The 16253-nt window shown below is 41.8% G+C and overlaps 1 protein-coding gene across 1 annotated transcript in view; it reads right to left on the bottom strand.

Annotated features, from left to right (window-relative positions):
* PLEKHG7 (pleckstrin homology and RhoGEF domain containing G7) overlaps positions 1–16253 on the bottom strand; it is a 60329-nt gene that overhangs the window by 17186 nt on the left and 26890 nt on the right. Inside the window, 8 exon segments of the mRNA XM_045466506.1 lie at positions 890–998; positions 1349–1449; positions 2984–3077; positions 3080–3162; positions 9044–9112; positions 9115–9152; positions 12942–13042; positions 13372–13467. Coding sequence (XP_045322462.1) covers positions 890–998; positions 1349–1449; positions 2984–3077; positions 3080–3162; positions 9044–9112; positions 9115–9152; positions 12942–13042; positions 13372–13467 — 691 coding nt within the window.

Here is a 16253-nt window from a genome sequence, read left to right as displayed (position 1 = left end):
CACCTGCCGGGTGGCTTCTGCCTCCAAGCCTTTCTTCCTGCTATGCTTCTCATCTGGGATGTAATCCCTCCTGTCCTTCCAGGGACCTCTATCCTTTCTATACCCCCAAACCCACCTCCAGCCTCATGGACCACCCCAGTACGCCAACTTCACAGACTCTTAGCTCTTCTGAACTTACGCTGCAGGTCTGCTCATTATGGCAGAGCTTCTCAGCCAGAGGGAAAGGATTATACAGAACAATTACTTTATATTTTCCAATGGTATCTACCTAGCACAGCGTGTATTACATAATAGGGTCCCAATTGACAGGGTGGCCGCCCCAGTCACTGGGGGAGTAAAATGATGATGATAACAGGTGATGTCGAGTGTTTACTGTATTTCAGACCATGAGCTAAGCTCTTCATGTATATTACTTCATTTTAACAATGGCCTTATGGTCATCCCATTTCATAGGGAGAAAATGGAGGGCCTGGAGCTAGTTATGCTGTGAAGTCTTTGATCAAGCCAGAGTCTGCATGAGTCCCTAGGATGCTCTGATCCACATCTTCCATTGCCTCAGCCATACAGAGCAAATGCGATTCCTCCCACACTTCAATTAGTAATGATTGGACAAGTTACAAGATAGCATAGACATTGAATCAAAAAAAATTTTGTTTTAATGTTTATTTATTTTTGAGAGAGAGAGACAGAGCACAAGTGGGAGAGGGGCAGAGAGAGAAAGAGATACAGAATCTGAAGCAGTCTCCAGGCTCCACGCTGTCAGCACAGAGCCCGACATGGGGCTCCAACCCACAAACCATGAGACCATGACCCAAGTTGAATGCTTAACTAACTGAGCCACCCAGGTGCCCCCAAAGATGTTGAATTTTTAAAGGAAGCAGCTATTTGCCTGCAAGAGTTAATTTTCCTTCATAGAAAAGGTGTCTGGTGGTTGGTGACAAGATGTTTTCTGCCGTGTGTTCTTTAAAAATATGTTTCAGGCAAAACAAGGAGAGAAAATCACAGAGATATTGTTAGTGATTAAAAGAGAACATATTCCAGGAACCGGGGCAGCACATTTTACCTAGAAGGTTTGCAACATTAGGAAATGCTGGAAGGTGGACCTGAGAATGGGAAAGAATGGAAAACTGCTCAGAAGGGCCACCCCAAGAATGTCTGATGATGTCAGCCTCCCACATACAATGCCATGTGGATGAAGGCTTTACTTCTGGTTCATAAAATTAGATTTATTATTCAAGTGGACAGCTGGGGACTTTGTAAGACTAGTTTAACAATTTCCATCTATGTACCAAACTTCTGGGGAGGGACATAAGTCCTAATCGAACATTTTTCTACCTCTGGAATGAAGCTTTTTGTTTCTATCCCATAGTGGAGGCCACACAATAATCTTCCATAGATGTCTACATTTTTGGCAATTGTCAAGCCACTTCACTTTTCCTTCAAGGATCCCTGAAAAACAAGACACCATCAATATATTTTTAAATGCATGCATAAAAGTTAACCAAGATCCAAAAGTTAACCAAGATCCACAGAAATCATTTAGAAACACTGACTATCCCTGGAGCCAAACCGTATCTTAGGTTCATTTAACATATTGCTTGTTGTTTAAATGTCTTAGAAAAATGCACTAATTTGAAATCAGCCTCTTGAAGAGAAAAATGAAGCTTAATTAATTTAATTCAGTAAGTTGGAAATGTATTGTGCATTTTTATTTCAATAATATTAATAAAGCCTTTGTAGGTTTCTCTTCGTCCCTACACCATATAGTCTTTAATTAGAGGTGGGAAAATCAGACAAACAAGGACAAACGTATCTTTTGTACTAATCGTAAAACCTACATTAACTTCATAAGGATGATTATTGCTTTTTGACAAGAACTCATTTTCTCTTCTGAAGGGTTATATTAATTTTCCCACATTAAAATAACATATTACTAATGAGCTTTTGAAATAATTTTTGGAAGTATGGAGGGCAAGTCATAGACCCACAGAATCACACGGTGGGTGGGAGTCTTGAGAATTCATCTTTAAGCTCATAGACTTATAGGAAGCCACAGGAGTCTCTTCCCTCAATGATAAGGATCTATTTTTTTTTTTATTGAGAAATCTCCAGAAGAGATGCTGTTCCCCATCTCACAAACCTATCAAAATGAGTAATAATCTGCAAAGTTTTAAAAAGTCTTGCTTTGAGTTTTTGTCTTGTTCACTTAATAAGCTCAATTCAAGTTCCTAGGGTCATTTTAGAATTTGAACAAAAAATTTAGAAAGAGGGAAGAAACTCCCAACCGAATGGCCATTTTACTTTGAAACTTGCAAAAAAGTATTATTTCTGTACAGCTGATAATCTTCAATTTGATGTTGCTCCCTTTGGATGCTTCCCAGGAAATCTTGGTTTATGGGCATATATCAAAGATTTCTTTATTTGAATTTAGTTATAGAAAGCTCCAGAAATAAGGCATCAGAGGACTTGCTTAGTTCCTATTCCCAAATTTCAGTTCTCGAGATTGCAGCTGGCATAATTTTAGATGAGCTCTGGATTTCAGTGACCTAAAAAAAAAAAAAAAAAAAAAAAAGATGAATGATAATTTAGCCTCCGGAAAGGCTCCCCATGGTGTTTACCCCCATTTGCTTTGTGTGTGGGTTCAGCATGGATGTGAAACACAAAGTGCTTTCAATCATCTGGGAAGTAGGTCTTTCCTGCCTGAACTCACTTCTGAACGCCTTGGAGACAGAGCCACGTCCTGCACAAACTTGGCGTGGGAGTTCTCATCGGGTCTGCCAGGATGTGACTGGAGTCCATTGTTTTGCGCGTTTGATTTACAATGCACTCCCACTCGAATCCATGTTTCCGAGAGCCATGACCTCAAGTCAATGGAATTGCCTTCTAGTGTGGAAGTCCAAATGGTTCCCAGCAGCCACGGGGCCCTCTATCGCTTTGAGTAAACTTAGACTGGAGCTCTGGGTCACCTATCTCAGGGGCTTACTGATTGACCTTTCCATCTTTTCCTTGATGTTGTAGATCATGATTTTCTCCATAGAGTCTCTACTCCATTTCCAGACATTCTTTAGCAACAAGGTGCCAAGTCACCCCATCTGTCCAGTGGGGCCACCAGCAGCTCAGGCAGGTGGAGCCGTCCTCACTGTTCATTTTGCTCACACCACTGCAGAAGCCAAAAGCAGACTTTCAGAATATCACTTCTCCTATTAAGGCACTGAGAAGCCTGGACACGGGAAACTCTTAGAGACTTTATTCAGTAATTATATGACATACCTGTGAGCTTGCTAGGAAAGTTTATAAGCCGCGGACTAGACTTTGGTTTTGAAAATTCCATATTAAACTGTCTTTAGCAAGTATCTACCCACCAGTGCCAAAATCAGGGTTGGAAATGGGGTCGTTAAATATGGTTAAGAAGTACTGTTGAGGGGTGCCTGGGTGGCTCAGTCGGTTAAGTGTCTGACTTCAGCTCAGGTCATCATCTCAGGGTTCGTGGGTTCGAGCCCTACGTCAGACTCTGTGCTGACAGCTTGGAGCCTGGAGCTTGATTCTGATTCTCTGTTTACTTCTCTCTGCCCCTTCCCTGCTCTCTCTCTCTCTCTCATAAATAAACATTAACAAAATTAAAAAAAAGAAGTATTATTGAATATTACTGACTTGTTACTTTCCAGTTAAAGAAACGAAAGACTCCTTGTTCAGATGTCTTGTCTCCCCAGTAATGGTGATAAAGGCAGCCGTCCTCAGCCCTCCATGTGACACCACCCAATCCTCCTAAATAGTTTGGAAATTCATCATGATTTTGATGTGCTGGAAAAGTGTGAAATTTGTTAAATCTCCCAGAGAATGCATGGTCTACCCATGGCAGTGATAAGATATATTAATATACATGTTCCAGCTTTGTCTGCTCTTCTCACTTAAGAGTTTAGTTTCACCCATTGGTTTCTCCCTTCTCCCTGGCCCTTGGTGGAGATTTCTGGTTTCACCAGCTCTGCTCCCATCCTCACTGTGATGCACAGTTAGGAGAACTGAGGATGCACATGGGGGTAAAAGGGAAAGGAAGGAATTTTGTTCACTGGGGCAGTTCTTCAAGTCTCCTTTGTCGCTGAGATTCAGGGCAATGAAGAGAAAGTGAAAACAGAAGTCAAGAGGCTAAGTTGATCTACATGATATAGAGCAGAGACAGGAACGAGGAGGGATAAAGACAGACAATTTTCAATAGGGAGAGGTTGGGCCAAAAGGCAGTTGCAAGGTGTGCAAGCACCGGGAAGATTTTAGTAAGTACTGCTATGGGTTATACACTGAATTTCCATCAAAGGCATTTGAGAGACACAAGTAAAGGTGCGAACGGCTCTTCTATTTCTTTCATCTGCTGGACTGTTTTTTGGAATGCGACATGGTCTTGAATGGAGGGGCCCTGGCTTTTGATGACACATGACGAGTGGAACCCAGTGTTTGGCTGCTATGCACACAGGTGCATCAAAAAGTACTATTAGTACTGTTAGTGTGTTCTCTCCCTCTTCTCTTCTCCCACCTGAGTTGAGCTGTAAAAGGGTCCTACCCTTAACTAAATGTATTTCTTGGGGCACGTGGGTGGCTCATACAGTTGAGCATCTGACTCGATTTCAGCTCAGGTCATGATCTTATGGTTCGTGAGATCGAGCCCCACATCAGGCTCTGAGCTGACAGCGCAGAACCTGCTTGGGATTCTTGATATTTTTTCTCTCTCTTCGCCCCTCATGCTTGTGCTCTCTCTTCCCAAATAAATAAATAAACATTAAAATTTTTTTAAAAGATTTTTTTGTGCTGCAGGCTATTGCCCCTTTTCCACTTTTATGCTCAGTCCAGGCCCAGGTTAAATCCTTTGTCTTGTGACCAAGGCACTCCAGGACCAGTCTCAAGTGGGCTAAGGCACACTATAGAGATTCTCTTTGCTTCCCCAAAGACAGCCGTGTCCATCTTTATGCCCACATGTCAGCCCTTGCCTTTTGGAGATCTGGGTACAGCTGACTCAATGGCCCAGGGAAGTCCAAAGCCCTTATGTAGATATTTAGAAACTCACTGAGAGACACGGAGATTCCAATGGCTTTCTCTGGCCCCTGGACTCCTGTTTGCACACATACTTCTTTTTTGAACAGCATGGGACAAATGCCAAGCCAGGTCCATTGGTTGGTTTCCTATGTTGGTTTCCACTGTTAACCCCCTCCTGCCAAACACTTTATGAATTACGTATTTATTTTACTGAAGATTTTGGGTTGTGGGGAGGGGTCAAATACACGGCCCACAGCCCTCCGCCATTTTTCTGGTGCCATTCTCTTCTCTGAAAAGAGAGCTCTTTGTCTCCCTTACCCCTGAACTTTGCCCCCTTTCTCTCTCAGCCTCTTGCTTAGCAATTTATGCTCGTCTTTCACAGTTTGACCTCATCCACCACTGACAGGCTTCTCATCTGGCCACGCTAGCAGCTTTATCAAAGTATTTCTTCTGAAAACATTCAGGGCTCATTCCTCACAGGAATTCTGCCAGACACAGTCTTTTCCACTTCCCCATATACCAATGGCAGGTCATGAAAGTGAGTACTTGGGTGCATGATGAATGGAACTCTAGGAGCAAGGCTTCAAGGTCTTCTGAGGATCCCCTTCCCTTCTCTGCACCCCAGATTCCTGTTTTGGAAAATTGCAGAAGTCTCTAGACCACCTCCAAGTTCTCATCTGGTCAAAATGGCTGTGATTCTCATCAAGGTTGGGAAGGATGAGGAAGGACGCTGGAACTGCAGGTGTGGAGAGGCTGGGGGTGGAAACTGTGAGAAGAGGTGTGGGGGAAGAGGGCCTTCATCTGTGGGCTTAGTGGCTGATTTCCATGCTGACTCACTGGCAGCTGCATTCCAGCCGGGGTGGCTGGGAGCTCCAGTAATGGATTTCCTCAAAACACACAGGCCCAGGCCATTGCCCCATATTTCCACGCCTCAGGGGACAGCTCTGGTGGCCAGCACCCACCTTTAGTGCAGGTAAACGTAGCAACATACAATCTCCCCCACATAACAATATCAGGCAAGAAGTATCAGTGGTAAATAATTTAGACAAAGATCCAGGCAGGTAATTGGAAGCTTTTAGAGTTTTGAAAGTCCTCAGAAGAGAGAATAAAGCTATTTGATGATTCTAAAAGTAGCTATGAGTTTTTCTTTTATCTCCCCTTTTGGCTTTATTTTTCAGGTGCATTAGGGAAGAAAAGAACATCTCTATCAAGAAAGAGTGGACATAAAAGGCCTTTCAATGGATGGGTCTAGATCAATAGGATCTGCTTTTGTTTTATACTAAGTATCCAATGTGTTTAGGGGATCAGTGAAAGGAATTCAGGGCCCCAAATCAAACATTCTTCTCATAAATCTGTCTTGGTGGGACACAGCATGGTGCTGGGCAGTCAGCGTTTGTGGGATCTTGGGAAATATGCTTAAGCTCCCTAAACCTCATCTGTGAAATGGATAATGAGAATGATGATTTCATCAGGCTAGTGAGGGGTTTTGATGAAATAATCTACGCAAAGTGCCCAGAACAGTGTCTGGTATTTCTCAAACACTCGGTCTATGGTAGGTAGAGAGAGGTCTTAGCCACTGTTTAGTCGAACCGCACGAAGAGACCTAGTATAAAGTTGTCTCTTTCTCTGTCTCGTCCTGACTGTTTAGGAAAGAGCAGGGAGCATTCTACTCCCATCAGTGTTTGCCAACACAACATACAGACACTCATAGAGCCCAGGCCCATGTGGTATGGGGGTAAATTGATCCCAGTGCATTCAGAGCCCAATTCCAGGCAACCCATAGCATGACACAGATTTCAGTTCTCCAACCGCTCTGTTTGTTGTTTGTTTGTTTGTTTGAGAGAGAGGGTGCAAGTGAGTGAGGGGCAGAGAAAAAGAGAGAGAGAGAGAGAGAGAGAAGAGGGCTCGTGTTTTACCTGAAGTGGGGCTCGGCCTTACCTGATGTGGGGCTTGAGCTCACAACCCATGATTCAGATCATGACCTGAACTGAAGTCAGACCCTTAACTGATGAGCCACCCAGGTGCCCCAACCACGCTTACATCAGAGCATAGTAGGAGAACGAATGTCAGCCTCAGACAGGACTGAACTGGAATCCTGCCGGCCTCTTCCTTGAACGACTGTATCTTCCAGCAAGTTGCCTAATTTATCTAAGCTCCTGAAAAATGAGGATAATATCAGATCTCACAGGGGCACTGTATAGACAAAGAGATCATAGATGTCTAGTACGCAGCACAGTGCCTGGCCATAACAAGGGCTCAAGAATGAGTCACCTTTATTATTTTTACTTACTATTACATTATTATTATTATTATTATTATTATTATTTTATAATTATTACATGTTATAAGCATTATAATTCTTATATGTATTCTTATATGTATTGTATATCTTATATGTATTGTAATATTATGATTAACTACCTGTGGTGATGCTTTTGCTTCGTACCACGGGGCTGAGGAAGGCAGATGCACCTTCCATTCTTCCAGAGCCTCTACCTGACTCCTCAGTTTTGTTTCATGAGGCTAACAGCTCCCCAGCAATGGGAAATTTACCTGAGGTGTTGGAAATAGTTCTGGTGGAAAGACCATTGGATTGTTTTTTTTTTGCCTGAAGACTTTTATCCAGGTTCTTTTTTGCCACCTACTGGCCATGTGACCTTATAAAGTCACATAATCTTTCTTAGCCTCAGGGACATATGGGGAACATGTAATCAACTTTATAGTTTTGTGCTAAGGATTAAAAGAAATGTTTGACAAAGTGCCTGGTAAAGTATTATGCATTGTAAGGGTATTGTATGTTACCATTACAACATTTCACCCCCTATTTCTTTTCCCTAACTATCTTTGGCTGCTACATATATTTCACGTGTAAATGTAAACCAGTTGATATGAGATTTTTCCACAGTCATTTGGAAGCAGTGGCTGAGCTTTGTTAAATTAATCTCTGTCCTAGCTTGGAAGGGAGAGAAATGGACCTGGATTCTTCCCAGTTTGGGTCCCTGGCTAAGAGTCTAATCCATCAGCTTCCAGGGAAAACTTTTGCAGTAGGGTTATTCATAAATTTGGGAATCTAATGAGCTTCAGTTTGAGTAGCAAATTAAATACTGAAAGGCTGAAGCTACAAAAATGGAGCCAAGTCTCTTCCCAAAGATCATTTTTCTTTTCTTGGGTCATTCCACATCCAGGCTTTCTGGCACATCTGGGCCATGGCAAAGGTGCACTGATCCACAGCGAAGTCTTTGGGGAAAATGGCGGCCTTTCCTCCTTTGCCTTGCCTCTGAGCTGATGCTCTGGCGGGGCTACTTGCAGCTGCAGGGAAGAGCTGGTTTTCTGGAAAAGCTTGGACCATTTTCTCTGGATCACACAGAAGGGCTCTGGCATGATACTGAAAAGGTACAGGTCAGACTAAAGAAATATCAAAAGGAAGGGGGTTGGTCAAAGGAGCTAGAGAAGTCAAGGAAAATTCCTTCAAGATTTGCTTATTAACAAATGCTTAAGTTCCCCAGCAGAAATTCCTTGTTCTGGCACTTTGGAAGCCACTGCTGCCATGTTGTACAGGGTCAGGGCCATTTCCGTTGTGCTCCATGAGGTGTCCGAGGGGCCGCCATTCACATAGACTACAACATAAAGGGTCCTTCAGGCTTTTGCACACTAGGATTTTCCTGTAACCAAATCGCACAAAAGCCAAACTTCTGGTCACAAACAAAGCCTCGTTTTTTGTTCTATTTTCTCCTTACCCTGTACCGATTTCTTCCACAAACAAACCAATGAACAAAGAAAACATTTTTAAGCCCTACCCAAATTTCAGGAAAGAAAGATGACGTAATGTTTCCAGATGTGTACCATTTAAAATTCCAAAGTGTTCAGTGGACCATGTATTTATGGGGAAAGCAGATTTGTAGTTAAAATGTATTGTTGAGCATTCATCTTCTTTCCCATTTAATTGGGGTGTAATAATTCCCAGTACCTGTTATGTCCAAAGAGTCTTAGGAAAAATATAAAAGAAAATGGTACTTTCCTTTTAAATAAATTCCAAAGTCATCTCTTTGCCTCAGGCTCTCAAGATAAAAGACAGTGACTAAGTAATTCAGTAGGTCTGGTGGCTCTGACAGAGGCTGCCTCAGAAATACCGCAGGAAGAGAAGCAGAAGGAGACTCATAGTCAAGGAAAGCATGGACTTTCTCTTCACCTGTACCGTTAATCACAACAGGGAAAACTGGAAAGTCACCGTTATCAAGCAGGAGCTGTGACTGCGTGGATAGAAACAGGTCGTCTTCATTATAAACATTTTAAAAACCGAAATGGCATTCCCATAATAAACAGTTCACTCCTCAAGAAACCAACTCCCCCCATCTCCCACATGCTTAAAGAAAATTCTACTTAAGACATCTTGTTTTTAATGTTTATTTTTGAGAGAGAGAGAGAGAGAGAATGAGTAGGGGAGGAGCAGAGAGAGAAGGGACAGAAGATCTGAAGAGGGCTCTGTGCTGACAGCAGTGAGCCTGAGGTGGGGCTTGAACTAATGAGCCATGAGATCATGACCTGAACTGAAGTCCGAAGCTTAACTGACTAAGCTACCAAGGTACCCCTCCTTTGGATATCTTAATTTAATTCACCCTTTACCTCTGGTTGGCTTTGTTGAGGCCTACATATCCTGCATGGTTTCTGATACAAATATCACCTTTGATTTCAGTGCTCATGTTGGTCGATTAGTTAAGCTGGTGTTAGTAGTAAGTGATTAAAGTAGCAACATTTTACACTTCATCCAATAGTCCTCAAAAATATCCATAAACTTAATTTTCCTGCTGGATTCTAAAAATATAGCATTAAATTGGGGGGGGGCATCTATTAAATGTACTGGGCTTAGCACTTCTCTTCCCTTGTCTTCATTGTTCTTGTTTAATGTCTGAAACCTGCTCTAAAGACTTCACATTTGGGGGTGTCTGGGTGGCTCTGTTGGCTAAGCGTCAGACTCAGGTTGTGATCTCATGGTCCATTAGTTCGAGCCCTGCATTAGGCTCTCTGCTCTCCGCACAGACCTTGCCTCAGACCCTCTGTCCCCGTATCTGTCCCCGTATCTCTCTGCCCCTCCCCTGCTTGTGCGCTCTCTCAAAAATAAACATTAAAAAAAAGACTTCACATTTGTAAGCCATCTCAAATTTATTTTAGCATAAGGCAGATGGCCAATTCATATGTATATGTTCATATATCTAAGGGTCAAACAGAACACATCATACAAAGTGCCACCAGCCTAGCAAAGTGTGTCTTTGGGATGACAGTCACTCTTTTCTTGTTGCCAATGCTTCAGACACTTCTTCAGGATTCCATAGTGCCTACCATGTTGCTAAACCTACGTGCTCCTTGATAGACCTATTTATTAAAATAATGAGTAATGTGTCCCATTAAGAGTTTTCCAACAGTGTGACAATGTGATGGAGCGAGAGATGGAAGACAGATGTGCTTCTGATAATGTTACCACTCTAGGGAGTAGAGAAAGCAGACCCAGTGTAAAAAGCCACTAAAGGAAGTGACAGCAGTAAAGACAGAGATAACAAAAACCCAGAAAATATTTTTGTTATAGGACCTCAGCAGACAAAATGCTATGGGGAGAAAGGTCACAGTTTGGCTTCAACAGGAAGTAATTTGAAAGCCAATGATGTGAGTTTAGTTTCGAGTAGGGGGCTTTGATGCCTGGGCAGGAAATAGAGAGCAGGTCTTCTCAGGAGGCACTGAGATGCTTGAGAACTGCCATTGCCCAGAGGCTATCATTAAGACCACGAAGACTCAGGCTTAGAAATCCAGGTCCACAACCTATTAGCTCTGTGACCTTGGCCAAATTATCTAACCTCTGCAACCCTCATTTTCCTTCATGGTGACGTACTAAATGGCTCCCGTGTGAATAACAAATGTCCCAGTCTTGCCCTGGTGAGCTTCTTGTGAGGCACTGTGGTATTACCCTTCGTCTGCTTCCCCTTCCTGGGGAGGATTGCACGTACCCACTCCACTGAGGGTGAGCTTGGCCACGTGCCTGTCTTTGACCTTTGAAGTATCAGCAGACATGCCGTGCATTGCTTCAGGCAGAAACTTGAAGAGTCAGCGAGTGCTTTGCCCTAATCTCTTATGTCTTTGCCATGCAGACTGGTAACATTCCAGGTGGTGGCTGCTCCCTCAGCATGGGTCCCAGAGCGAGGTCAGTGACAAAAAAATGGAAACAGAGCATAAGTGAGATATGAGCCAAGCCACTGAGATTTGGGGACTGTTATTGTGGTACAAAAATGAGTTTAACCTGACCGATAGAGGACTTTTTAAATTTAGGAAAAGCTTTTATAATCCATCTTTGCACACTGGTAACATTATGTGAAGCATTCACCTGTGGGTTATATTATAGACTTTGGCAAACAGTCTATTGATGCACCATGCTTTAGTAGTCTGTAAAGTGCTCTCATGCTGTGGTCTGAATATTGGTGTCCCCTCAAACTCATATGTTAAATACTAACCCCTAATGTGACAGTATTAGGAAGTGGGCCCTTAGGAGAATAGGTCATGAGAGTAGACACCTTGTGAATGGGATTAGTGCCTTTATAAAAGATGCTCCAGAGAGATCGCTACCTCCTTCTGCCCTGTGAGGATACAATAGGACCAGAAGGGACCCTCACCTGACCATGCTGGCACCCTCATCTCAGTCTTCCACCTTCCGGAACCATGAGCAATAAATTTCTGTTGTTTCAAAGCTGCCCACTCTTGTGATATTTTGTTATAGCAGCTGGAGCAGATGAATACAACTTATGTGTTTTGATGAGAAGTTGCTATTTCTCCAGACTATTTACTAAAAACTACATGTAAATACGTTCCGACTCTGAAGGATTGAGATTTTATCTAATTCCCAATGCTACATTCCTCTTGTTTTTCAAAGCATTTCTTATTCAAATCTGTTTTCAAAATTTACTAAAGATCTCCTTACTATCACCTAATTTCATGCTTGTTTCACCTTAGTAAGTACTCCCTCCATATCTCACCTCGAGCATCACTGCCTTCCAAAGAATCTCCTATCTGTAACTACTTCACCATCTTCCCCAACCTAGAAGCTTTCTTTCATAATATCTATGTTCCTTTCCTGCCCCCCAGCATTTATCTCAATTTGATTGTATCATTAGCATCATTATTGGATTAATTTCTCCCCCACTAGACTGAAAACTCCCCGGGACCAGGGAGTGTATCTAATTTTGCACATTATCATGTATAGGGTCTCAGCTCCACACCTAAGCACTTAGTGAGTGCTCAATAAATCTCAATCTATGTTTATTTTACTTTATTTTTAAATTTTTTCCTACATTTTTTTAAAATGGATTGTAAAAATTTAAATTTTGCTGAATGAGGATATGGATTAAAAAGGTCAAAGTGGAAAAGTGGGGGAGAAAGTCCAAATATCTACTGAGGAAGTAAATAGCATTTATCATACCAAAGGTACAGACTTTCCTCTTTTCTTCTCCTTCCATACAGAAGTCTTATTAAGGGTGTTGATAAATGTGAAGGTTTATTTTGTTCCTTTCCGAGAGCCAGGAACCTCGTTAGAAGAACTGAACCATGTAATTAGCCTACACTAACTATTGCCATGAATATTGCTGTAAGTTGAAGCAATTTAAAAAAACAGACTTGGAAATGGTTTTTCCATGAATGCAGAATTTTCTGTTAATAAAACCCACACAGGAGAGGTGACAATGGCAAACAGAAATCTGCCAGTTATTTTTGAAAATGTCAACTGACAGAGCATCAGATGATGGTTCCTTTGTGGGAGGGTGCTGATGGAACTTTCTCAAGTACAATAACACACACGCACACATCAAGGGGATGTAAACAGCTATCCTGGGAGGTGGGTGAATTTACTGCATGAAACTGGGATGTCCCAGAAGGATTTTGCCTTTGTGAGCATGGAGATGAAATCCATCAGTAGTGAGGTCTCAGAAGGCTCAGCATAGTCCTTGATGATGCCAAAAACACTGTTTACAAAATCGAAGCTTGTCTAGGGTCAGAGAGAAAGAAGACAAGAGTACACATACTTCCAAGGGTAAGGACTAAACAATTTTTAAAAATTTTTTAACATTTATTTATTTTTGAGAGACAGAGACAGAGCATGAGCAGGGGAGGAAGAGAGAGATAGGGAGATACAGAATCTGAAGCAGGCTCCAGGCTCTGAGCTGTCAGCACACAGCCCGACATGGGGTTCAAACTCATGAGCCTTGAGATCATGACCTGAGCTGAAGTCAGAAGCTTAACTGACTGAGCCACCCAGATGCCCCCTTCTGGTTAATTTTAAAACATGGCTACTGGAACCTTCCTGCTTTGACTCACCTGACTTAACTCTTCTAGGTTTGCAAAAAGTCTCCATAAATCTACATCCGGAAGATATTCATGAGTTTGTAGATATTTTAATGTATTCATGAAGATCTTTTTAGAAAATGCAATGCACTTTATATTTTTCAATTTTGAAACTTGCCCTTTGGGAGAACATTGAACATAAACCTGAGTATAACTTTACAAAACAAGGTAGCAACCAGTATTTTCAAGGTTTAAGAATTTTACTAAATACAAATGATGACATTTAAGCTCCATAGAACACATATGGGAAAGGTGCTGTTCTGTACGAAGTCGCTGTTGCTTGCATGAGCCCCCTCAACAGTCCTGCTGAACATAATCTGTTCAAATGGCCCTTCTCTGCTTCTGGGGGCCAGAAAAGTCTCAAAGGTTCTCTTCCTGCCATGGCACTAACTTGAGACCAAAACAACATTCATACTAAATTTTCATTTATTCCTTCCTCTGCAAAAGACCCAAATCTCCTGTACATTCAGGAAATTAAAAATAAACAATTAATGAGTTAATATCTGATAACAGGGAAGATGTTTAGATTTGGAGAAAGGCATAAATATTAATGAGACATTAAGGGAGTCTTTATGTTATTATTACTTGATCAGATGCTTTCATACAATAGGAAAGCAACAGCAAATCAAGAAGGAACTATAGTTCTCCAGATAACTTGCCCTCATTCTATGCACTAGAGATCAGTTTATTGAAACAGGACTACTTTGTAAAAATATGATGAAACATTCAAAGGGGCCAATTATTTCAAAGAGCTTAGGTGTGAAAAAACTGGACTTTAGACCACCAGTCTTCTCCAGTTTCCATTTTCATATTAATGCAGTGGAGGCGCCTGGGTGGCTCAGTCGGTGGAGTGTCCGGCTTCGGCTCAGGTCATGAGCCCCGCGTCAGGCTCTGTGCTGACATCTCAGAGCCCGGAGCCTGTTTCAGATTCTGTGTCTCCCTCTCTCTCTGACCCTCCCCCATTCATGCTTTGTCTCTCTCTGTCTCAAAAATAAATAAATGTTAAAAAAATTAACGCAGTGAATGGTTCTAGAACTTGCATCAGAATCACCTAGAGGCCTTGTTAAATCAGACATTATTGTCAACCCCCCAAGTATCTGATTCGGTAGGTCTCTGATGGGGTCTGAGAATATATATTTCTAGTAAGTTCCCAAGTGATTCTGATGTTGCCAGTGTAGGGACCCCCACTATGAGAACCACTGACTTAGAGCTTCCCAAAGTTCATGTACAGGCAAACCTCATTTTCTTGCACTTCACAGGTATATCATTCTTTACAAATTGATGGTCTGTGGCAATCCTGTGTTGATCAAGTCTATTGGTGCCATTTTCCAATAGCATTTACTCAGTTTCTATCTCTGTGTCACATTTTCATAAATCTCATGTTTCATACTTTCTCATTATTATTATATTTTGTATGGTGATCTGTGATCCATGATCTTTGATGTTACTATTGTGATTGTTTTAGGGTGCCACGAACTATGTCCATATAAAAGGGTGAAGTTAAAATCGATCAATGTTGTGTGTGTTCTGACTGTTCCCCCCAAATCAGTCATTCCCCCATCTCTCTCCCTCTCCTCTGGCCTCCCTATTCTTTGAGACACAACAATATTGAAAGTAGGCAATTAATAGTCTTACAGTGGTCTCTAAGTTTTCAAGTGAAAGGAAGAGTCAATTGATGTGACAAACTTCATTGTTGCTTTGAGAAATTGTCACAGCCTCTTCAGCCATCAGCAACCACCACCCTAAGCAGTCAGCAGCCATCAACACTGAAGCGACACCCTCTACCAGCACGAGGGTTATGACATGCTGAAAGCTCAGACAGATGGTGGTTAGCATTTTTTAGCAATAAAGTATTTTTAAATTAAGGTAAACCACTGTTTTTTAGACATACTGCTATTGCATACTGGATAGACTACAATATAGTGTGAATATAACTTTTGTATGCACTGGGAAACCCAAAGATTCATTTGGCTTGCTTTATTGCCATATTCACTTTATCATGTGGGCAGGAACCAAACCCACAATATCTCTGAGGTATGCCTTGAGTATTGTTGTCTGGAAATCTGGAAACATCCAAGTATTTAAAAACCATAATTGTAAGAGACAGAAGTCATTGCTACAGAATCTTTGAGAAAATTTAGAAGAAATAGTATTTCTGCTATAAGATTCTTAACCTTATACAGAATTTTGCCACTTAAAAAAAAATAGTGAGTCCTCTGGTAGATTTATTTTACCACTTGACTTACAACAAATAACTTTGGGAAACTTGTATTGATTGTGTAAAGGAAGATATGTATCCTCTAAATACACTGGGACATTTGAAAATAAATAAACTCAAATTGACCTTAAAAAAACCCCAGAAAATGCTAGTTTGAAAAGCTTGTGTAGCTTACAGTGGGATTAAATAATTCTTATGCTGTTTATTAGGGCAAGGGCGGTAGCATAGCTCAGGGGGTTAGTGCTCCATAGTGAACATCTAGTGGTTACCACCCAAAACTCCCCTTCCCTAACATCTTCTGGTTTTCACCTCAGGATCTACTCGTCCCTATGCCTCAGATGTGCCATGTATCACAATGACCTTACTCTTAGAGATGGGTCTTCATTGTTTTAAGCCAATTAGCACTTTCCTTCCTCATCAGAGTGGTTGGTTCAGAAGAGGGCATGTGACTTAAGCCAGTCCAATCAGAATGAAAATGAAGACTTTGGCTATGAATGCTGAGAAGAGATCTCCTCTGTCCCCCTCTCTCTCTCTATGGCCTCAAGGACAGCAGCCAACTGTGACTGTAACAGAAGCCTGTCATAAGATGGGACTGATGCTATGGAAAGCAGGGATAAGAGATGGAAAGAAATTTTTC

The sequence above is a fragment of the Leopardus geoffroyi genome, chromosome B4 (genome assembly GCF_018350155.1).
Source record: "Leopardus geoffroyi isolate Oge1 chromosome B4, O.geoffroyi_Oge1_pat1.0, whole genome shotgun sequence".
Classification (NCBI taxonomy): domain Eukaryota; kingdom Metazoa; phylum Chordata; class Mammalia; order Carnivora; family Felidae; genus Leopardus; species Leopardus geoffroyi.
The sequence above is the reverse complement of the archived record's forward strand: the minus strand, read 5'-3'. Positions and strand labels throughout refer to the sequence as shown.